This window comes from Nerophis ophidion, linkage group LG19 (assembly GCF_033978795.1).
Source record: "Nerophis ophidion isolate RoL-2023_Sa linkage group LG19, RoL_Noph_v1.0, whole genome shotgun sequence".
Taxonomy (NCBI): Eukaryota; Metazoa; Chordata; class Actinopteri; order Syngnathiformes; family Syngnathidae; genus Nerophis; species Nerophis ophidion.
This window is the reverse complement of record NC_084629.1, coordinates 36,774,001-36,784,216: the sequence shown is the minus strand read 5'-3', so window position 1 is coordinate 36,784,216 and position 10,216 is coordinate 36,774,001. Positions and strand designations below refer to the sequence as shown.

General features: G+C 37.8%; 1 protein-coding gene across 1 annotated transcript in view; it reads left to right on the top strand.

Annotated features, from left to right (window-relative positions):
• The first annotated feature begins 7,824 nt into the window (after positions 1 to 7,824).
• Positions 7,825 to 10,216, top strand: part of LOC133537792 (uncharacterized) — a 7,378-nt gene continuing 4,986 nt past the window's right edge. The window contains exon 1 of the mRNA XM_061878865.1: positions 7,825 to 8,831. Within this exon, the coding sequence (XP_061734849.1) occupies positions 7,825 to 8,679 (855 nt within the window). The 3' untranslated portion in view covers positions 8,680 to 8,831. The remainder of the gene's footprint in view (positions 8,832 to 10,216) is intronic.

Genomic DNA, 10,216 nt, shown 5'->3' with positions numbered 1-10,216 from the left:
TTTTTTACAGTGCATTACTGTAAATCTAAAGTGTAAACTTTACCATAGGGCAGGGGCCTCAAATTCAAACACAACTAGCTAGCCTGGAAAATCAAATAAAAAATGGTAAGACAACAGGAGCCTGAAGGAGAAGAAGAAGACGGCAGCAATGAGGAAGCTTCTAGACCCCCTGCGGGCCATCCCGGTCACACTTGCCGGCACAACAACACCCGGGAATTGTGGGTAATGAACACGGAAGGTCAGCGTGAGAGATGAACATGCAATCACCTGCTCTCTCTCGTCCACAGGTGTGCTCGCTCTCTCGCCCGAGGAGGACAATCTGGCCCGGGTCACGCTCCGCACGCATCGGGAGACCGGGAGCCGCGGGCCGGTGGTCCCGGCAGGAAGTCCCGGCGTGGGAGGAGTCAGTGTGGGGGGAGGAGTCAGTGGGGGGGGAGGAAGGACGAGGGTGGAGGTGAAGGTGGAGCTGCAGGACATCTTGTCATGCTGCAGTGAGGGACCTTGTTGGAGAAAACTCAAGCTGGAAATGTTGACTTTAAGCCTCTTTGAACAAGTGTACTTAAATACGTGCGTACTTAAATACATGTGTGCTTAAAGATGTGTGTACTTAAATACATGTGTGGTTAAATATGTTTGTACATAAGTACATGTGTACTTAAATACTTGTGTGCTTAAATACATGTGTACTTAAATACATGTGTGGTTAAATATGTTTGTACATAAATACGTGTGTACTTAAATACTTGTGTGCTTAAATACATGTGTACTTAAATACATGTGTACTTAAATACATGTGTACTTAAATACATGTGTACTTAAAGATGTGTTAACTTAAATACCTGTGTGCTTAAAAGATGTCTTTACCTAAAGATGTGTGTACTTAAATACATGTGTGGTTAAATATGTTTGTACATAAGTACGTGTGTACTTAAATAATTGTGTGCTTAAATACATGTGTACTTAAATACATGTGTGGTTAAATATGTTTGTACATAAATACGTGTGTGCTTAAATACTTGTGTGCTTAAATACATGTGTACTTAAATACATGTGTACTTAAAGATGTGTTAACTTAAATACCTGTGTGCTTAAAAGATGTCTTTACCTAAAGATGTGTGTACTTAAAGATGTGTGTACTTAAATACATGTGTACTTAAAGATGCGTGTACTTAAATATGTGTGTATTTATTACGTCTGTACTTAAATACATGTGTACTCAAAAACAAGTTTACTTAAATACCTGTGTACTTAAATACCCAGTGTACTTAAATGTGTGTACTTAGCTACGTGTCGACTTAAAAATGTGTGTATTTAAATAGATGTGTACTTAAATACATGTGTACTTAAATACCTGTGTTCTTAAACATGTGTGTATTTAAATACGTGTGTACTTAAATACATGTGTACTTAACCACATGTGTACTTAAAAAGGAGTGTACTTAAATACCTGTGTACTTAAATATGTGTGTACTTAAAAAGGAGTGTACTCAAATATATGTGTACTTAAAAATGAGTGTATTTAAAAATGAGTGTACTTAAATATGCGTGTACTTAAATATGCGTGTACTTATAGATGTGTGTACTTAAATACTTCTGTACTTAAATATGGGTTTAATGAAAACAGAGTGTACTTAAATATGTGTGTACTTGAATATGTGTTTACTTAAATAAGTGTGTACCTAATGATGTGTGTACTTAAAGATGTATGTACTTAAATACGTCTGTACTTAAAGATGTGTGTACTTAAAAGGTGTGTGTACTTAAAGATACGTGTACTTAAAGGTCTGTTCACTTAAAATGTGTGTACTTAAAGATATGCATACTTCAAGGTGTGTGTACCTAAAATGTGTGTACTTAAAGATACGTGTACTTCAAGATGTATGTACATCAAGGTGTTTGTACTTGAAGGTGTGTGTACTTAAATGTGTGGACTCGAAGGTGTGTGTACTTGAAGATGTGTACTTCAAGGTGTGTGTACTTAAAGATGTGTACTTCAAGGTGTGTGTACTTAAAGATGTGTACTTCAAGGTGTGTGTACTTAAAGATGTGTACTTCAAGGTGTGTGTACTTAAAGGTGTGTACTTGAAGGTATTAGCGATGTTGTTATTATAAGTGCTAACACAGAGGAACTACTTTTAGCGGCACATTGATCACAGAGAGCTAACTAGCTTATGCTAATATGTTGATGTATTGAGCTGCTGCATCGCCTCAGAGTGGGTGAGTTACTTCTAAGCATGACATTTAATAATTATATATTAGTTTTTTTTTACAGATAAACACTGATATTTATTATTTATATATTGTTATTTACAGACAAACACTGATATTTATCATTTAGATATTATTATTTACAGATGAACACTGACATGTAATATTCATATATTGTTATTTACAGACAAACACTGATATTTATTATTTTACAGATGAACACTGACATTTATTATTCATATATTGTTATTTACAGATGAACACTGACATTTATCATTTATATATTGTTATTTACAGATAAACACTGACATTTATTATTTATATATTGTTATTTACAGACAAACACTGATATTTATTATTTATATATTGTTATTTACAGGTAGGCACTGAGATTTATTATTCATATATTGTTATTTAGAGATACATGCTGACATTTATTATTTATGTATTGTTATTTATGAACATTGACATGTCTATTTATTTATTGTTATTTACAGATAAACAGTGACATGTATTATCTATATAATATCATTTATGAACACTGACATGTATTATTGATGTATTATTTACAGATACACACTGACATTTATTATTTATGTATTGTTATTTATGAACACTGATATGTAATATTTATATATTATTATTTATGAACACTGAAATGTATAATTTACATATTGTTGTTTACAGATACACAATGACATTTATGATTTATATATTGTTATTTATGAACACTAAAATGTATTATAAATATATTGTTATTCATGAACACTGACATGTATTATTCATATATTGTTTTTACAGATAAACACTGACATTTATTATTTATACATTGTTATTTACAGATAAACACTGACATCTATTTTCAATTATTGTTATTCACAGATAAACACGGACATGTGTTATTCATATATTGTTATTTATGAACACTGATATGTATTATTTATATATTGTCATTTACAGATACACGCTGACATTCATTATTTCTATATTATTATTATTTACAGACAAACACTGACATTCACTATTTTTATATTTTATTTACAGAAAAACACTAATATTTATGATTAATATATTGTTATGTACAGATAAACACTAACATTTTTTATTTATATATTGTTATTTATGAACACTGACATGTATTATTGATATATTGTTATTTACAGATAAACACTAACATTTATTATTTATATATTGTTATTTATGAACATTGACAAGTATTATTTATATACTGTTATTTACAGATACATACTGACATGTGTTATTTATTTATTGTTATTTACAGATACACACTGACATTATATATATATTGTTATTTACAGATAAATACTGATATTTATATATTGTTATTTATAAACACTGACATGTATATTTATATATTGTTATATACAGATAAACTGACATTTGCCATTTATATATTGTTATTTATGAACACTGAAATGTATAATTTATTTATTTTTATTTATAGATATACACTGACATTTATTATTTATATACTTTTATTTATGAACACTAAAATGTATTATTAATATATTTTTATTCATGAACACTGACATGTATTATTCATATATTGTTTTTACAGATAAACACTGACATTTATTATTTATATATTATTATTTACAGATAAACACTGACATCTATTTTCATATATTGTTATTCACAGATACACACTGACATGTATTATTTATATATTGTTATTTATGAACACTGACATGTATTATTTATATATTGTTATTTACAGATACACGCTGACATTCATTATTTGTATATTATTATTTACAGACAAACACTGACATTCACTATTTTTATATTTTATTTACAGAAAAACACTAATATTTATTATTAATATATTGTTATCTACAGATAAACACTAACATTTTTATTGATATATTGTTATTTATGAACACTGACATGTATTATTGATATATTGTTATTTACAGATAAACACTAACATTTATTATTTATATATTGTTATTTATGAGCATTGACAAGTATTATTTATATACTGTTATTTACAGATATACTGACATTTATTATTTATTTATTGTTATTTACAGATACACACTGACATTTATTATATATATATTGTTATTTACAGATAAATACTGATATTTATATATTGTTATTTATAAACACTGACATGTATTATTTATATATTGTTATATACCGATAAACTGACATTTGCCATTTATATATTGTTATTTATGAACACTGACAAGTATTATTTATATACTGTTATTTACAGATACACACCGACATTTATTATTTATTTATTGTTATTTACAGATACACACTGACATTTATTATACACACATATACATATCCATATATACATATATATATATATATATATATATATATATATATATATACACATATATATATATATATATATATATATATATATATATATATATATATATATATATATATATATATATATATATATATATAGTTATTTACAGATAAATACTGATATTTATTATTTATATATTGTTATTTATAAACACTGACATGTATTATTTATGAATTGTTATGTACAGATAAACTGACATTTGCCATCTATATATTGTTATTTATGAACACCGACATGTATTACTTATATATTGTTATTTATGAACACTGACATGCATTATTTAGTTATTCTTATTTACAGATACACACTCACATTTATTATTTATATTTTGTCATTTATGAACACTGACATGTATTATTTATATATTGTTATTTACAGATAAACACTGACATTTATTATTTCTTAACAAGCGGCTAAAAGTAACACCAACGTGTAAAGGATATCACCACATGGGCTCAGGAAAACTTCAGAAAACCACTGTCAGTAACTACAGTTGGTGGCTACGTCTGTAAATGCAAGTAAAAAAATCTACTATGCGAAGCCACAGCCATTTATCAACAACACCCAGAAACGCCGCCGGCTTGGCTGGGCCCGAGCTCATCTAAAATGGACTGATGCAAAGTGGAAAAGTGTTGGTACATACAGGTTTTGGAGCAACATACACTACACTTACCTTGACCCACATATGAACTTGAAGTGCCATCCCATTCCTAACCCATAGGGTTCAATATGATGTGGGTCCACCTTTTGCAGCAAATAAAGCTTCAACTCTTCTGGGAAGGCTGTCCACAAGGTTGCGGAGTGTGTTTATAGGAATGTTCCTCCATTCTTCCAAAAGCGCAGTGGTGAGGTCACACACTTACGTACGTCGGTGGAGAAGGCCTTGCTCCCAGTCTCCGTTCTAATTCATCCCAAAGGTGTTCTATCGGGTTCAGGTCAGGACTCTGTGCAGGCCAGTCAAGTTCATCCACAACAGACTCTGTCATCCATGTCTTTATGAATCTTGCTGTATGCAATGGTGCACAGTCATGTCGGAAGAGGAAAGGGCCCACTCCAAACTGTTCCCACAAGGTTGGGAGCGTGGAATTGTCCAAAAATGTTTTGGCTACCTGGAGCATTCAAAGTTCCTTTCACTGGAACTAAGCTCCTGAAAAACAACAATTTCACACTTGACACATTGCAGTCCGAAACATACTGTTCCCCTGGCAACCTCCAAACCCAGACTCGTCCACCAGATTAATCACTCCCACTGCTCTAGAGTCCAGTGGCGATGTCCTTTACAGCACTGCATCCCACACTTTGCATTAAACTTGGTGATGTATGGCTTAGATGCAGCTGGTCGGCCATGGAAAGCCATTCCATGAAGCTCTCTGCGTCCTGCACGTGGGCTAATTGGAAGGTCGCATGAAATTTGGAGCTCAGTAGCAACCGACTGTGCAGAAAGTCTTTGCAGTATCCGCTGACCCCTCTCTGTCAGTTTACGCGGCCTACCACTTGGTGGCTGAGTTGCTGTTGTTCCCAAAATCTTCATTTTTCTTATAATAAAGTTGACTTTGGAATATTTGGGAGCGAGGAAATTTCACGACTGGATTTGTTGGCATCCTGTGAAGGTTCCACGCTGGAAACCACAAATGTTCGTAGAAACAGTCTCCATGCCTAAGTGCTGGATTTTATACACCTGTGGCCGGGGCCAAGTGATCAGGACACCTGATTCTCAGCAATCGGATGGGTGGCCAATTACTTTTGGCAATATAGTCTATCATTTCCAGGTGTTTGCGGGCCAGGTAAAATGATGTGGCGGGCCAGATTCGGCCCCCAGGGCCTTGAGTTTGACCCCTGTGGTTTAGATAAACTAGTCTACTGTAATTGGGGGGGGGGTGGAACTAAAATGTTTTAGGACCGCCCCCCAAGCGTGTTCAGCCAATCACCTACTGAGGTTTGTGACTAACAAGGCCCACCTCGCGACTAGCAACTAAAAATGGTTCCTAAAGAATTGAATCTTTTTTTGGTGGAAACACGGGGGGAACTTTATTGAAAGTTCCTCAGGCCCTCAACATACATTACTGTCTTCATGAACGGCTTTCAGCTCATCAAAGCTCTGCTCCCCCCATCAATCACCCTCCCCACCAACGCCAGCACTTCATTAAGGGACTCCAAGGACTTCAGGACTCCAAGAACATCACAGGACTTTAAAGGCCCTCTCCATCCGATGTACGCCAGCAGTTCTTGAAGCTGAACACGCAGAAGGCCCCCGGGCCGGATGGTGTCTCCCCCTCCACCTTGAGACACTGTGTGGATCAGCTGGCTCCTGTCTTCACTGACATTTTTAACACCTCTGTAAAGCTACGCCACGTACCGTCCTGCTTCAAGACCTCCACCAATTGTCCCTGTCCCCAAGAAAACACGGCTTACAGCACTTAATGACTAAAGGCCGGTGGCGCTGATGTCTCTGGTCATGAAGTCCTTTGAGCGCTTGGTCCTGCCCCACATCACTGCCCCCCTCTTGGACCCACTGCAGTTCGCCTACAGAGCCAACAGGTCTGTGGATGATGCAATAAACCTGGCCCTCCACTTCATCCTGGAGCATCTGGACACCTCAGGAACCTATGCTAGGTTCCTGTTTGTGTACTTCAGCTGTTCTTTCAACGCCATCCTCCCTGGACTGCTACAAGACAAGGTCTACCAGCTCAATGTGCCCGACTCCCTCCGCGGTTGCATCGATGACTTCCTGACGTACCGAAGACAGCACGTGCGGCTGGGGAAGATTGAACCACGAACACTGGTACTCCTCAGGGCTGTGTACTTTCCCTCTGGCTCTTCTCCCTGTACACAAACTGCTGCACCTACGGACACCAGTCCGTAATGCTGCTCAAGTTTGCGGTTGACACTACCCTCATCTGGCTCATCTTTGATGCCGATGAGTCCACCTACAGGAGAGAGTTGGACCGGCTGGCGTCCTGGTACAGCCTCAACAACCTGGAGCTGAACGCCCAGAAAACAGTGGAGATGATCATGAACTTCAGGAAAGTCGCAGCTCCACCATCCCCCTTCAACCTGATTGACTCTCCCACCCCCCGTCTCCATTGTGGACTCCCTCCGTTTCTTGGGCACCAACATCACCCAGGACATCAAGTGGGAGCCGACCATCAGCTCCCTCATCAAGGAGGACCAGCAGAGGATGGCAACGAGTCCGCCTACAAGTGAGAGGTGGATCCTGGTGCAGCCTCAACAACCTGGAGCTGAACGCCCAGAAAACAGTGGAGATGACCATGAACTTCAGGAAAATCGCAGCTCCACCATCCCCCTTCAACCTGATTGACTCTCCCACCCCCCGTGTCTATTGTGGACTCCTTCCATTTCTTGGACACCACCATCACCCAGGACCTCAAGTAGTAGCCGACCATCAGCTCCCTCATCAAGGAGGACCAGCAGATGATGGCGACGAGTCTGCCTACAAGAGAGAGGTGGACCGGCTGGCGTTCTGGTGTAGCCTCAACAACCTGGAGCTGAACGCCCAGAAAACAGTGGAGATGACCATGAACTTCAGGAAAATCGCAGCTCCACCATCCCCCTTCAACCTGATTGACTCTCCCACCCCCCGTGTCTATTGTGGACTCCTTCCATTTCTTGGACACCACCATCACCCAGGACCTCAAGTAGTAGCCGACCATCAGCTCCCTCATCAAGGAGGACCAGCAGAGGATGGCGACGAGTCTGCCTACAAAAGAGAGGTGGACCGGCTGGCGTCCTGGTGCAGCCTCAACAACCTGGAGCTGAATGCCCAAAAAACAGTGGAGATTATCATGGACTTCAGGAAAGTCAGAGCCCCACCATTACCCCCTCACCCTGATGGACTCTCCCACCCCCCGTTTCTATTGTGGACTCCTTCCATTTCTTGGACACCACCATCACCCAGGACCTCAAGTAGTAGCCGACCATCAGCTCCCTCATCAAGGAGGACCAGCAGAGGATGGCAACGAGTCCGCCTACAAGTGAGAGGTGGACCGGCTGGCGTCCTGGTGCAGCCTCAACAACCTGGAGCTGAACGCCCAGAAAACAGTGGAGATGATCATGAACTTCAGGAAAGTCAGAGTCCCACCATCCCCCCCTCACCCTGATTGACTCTCCCACCCCTGTCTCCATTGTGGACTGCATCCGTTTCTTGGGCACCACCTTCACTCAGGACCTCAAGCGGAAGCCAAGCATCAGGTCCCTCATCAAGAAAGCCCAGCAGAGGATGCACTTCCTGCGGCACCTGAGGAAACTTAAGGTACCGACCGAGATGTTAGCGAAGTTCTACAAACCCTGTTTCCATATGAGTTGGGAAATTGCGTTAGATGTAAATATAAACAGAATACAATGATTTGCAAATCATTTTCAACCCATATTCAATTGAATATGCTACAAAGGTATTTGATATTGAAACTCATAAATTTTTTTTTTTTTTTGCAAGTAACAATTAACTTAAAATTTCATGACTGCAACACGTGCCAAAGTAGTTGGGAAAGGGCATGTTCACCACTGTGTTACATCACCTTTTCTTTTAACAACACTCAATAAACGTTTGGGAACTGAGGAAACTAATTGTTGAAGCTTTGAAAGTGGAATTCTTTCCCGTTCTTGTTTTATGTAGAGCTTCAGTCCTTCAACAGTCCGGGGTCTTCGCTGTCGTATTTTACGCTTCATAATACACCACACATTTTCGATGAGAGACAGGTCTGGACAGCAGGCGGGCCAGGAAAGTACCTGCAGTCTTTTTTTACGAAGCCACGCTGTTGTAACACGTGTTCAATGTGGCTTGGCATTGTCTTGCTGAAATAAGCAGGTTATATGATAATGTTGCTTGGATGACAACATATGTTGCTCCAAAACCTGTATAGATCAGGGGCGTCACTAGACCTAATACTGTACTGGGGCACACCTGGGGCACAAATAAACAATACATAAATGGAGCTTTAAACCATGAAATCATATCTGATTATGTTGTATGGACCTTTGATTAACCACCTGAGATTAACTAATGCATTTGACCTACTTGTGCACTTTTTTACTCCAGACTTCTAAACTGCTACTGATAAAAGCAAAAAGGAAGAGCAATGAATATTTTTGAAATATATATTGCAGTAATCATCTGCAAATTTAACATCTACAAAAGTAAAACAAAAAATAAAGCACCCCTACATCTCTGGGTTATATTATTTAATTTCCATTCATGGCAATGTGGCTAATCCTATTTCAGATACACAAAACTATTAAATATACACAAAACAAAGCCACAGTAGTAGAATATATGAACAACTGTTGTGTGTCTGTTCACGGAATCATTTTCTGAGAAGTAAACTGTAATGTCTCGTTTTCATTTTTGCAAAGTGGTCAATCACTCTGGACAGACATGGAAATATTACAGTAACTGTTATACAGTTGACCAGTGGTTCCCAACTGCTGGGTCGTGACATAAAAGTGGATTGTGTGTCATTTTCAGTGAGTCGCAGTCAGGTGTGTGCATGGAAAAAAAAAGTTTCAGGAGAAAAAAATCAAATTGTGGCAACAAAACCAGATTATTTTAGCCTTTTTTCTAGTGACTATCAGTGAGTATTTTCGCAAAAGGAACACCGACTAACAAGTTGGAGGAGGACTCAGGACAGACATGGAAAC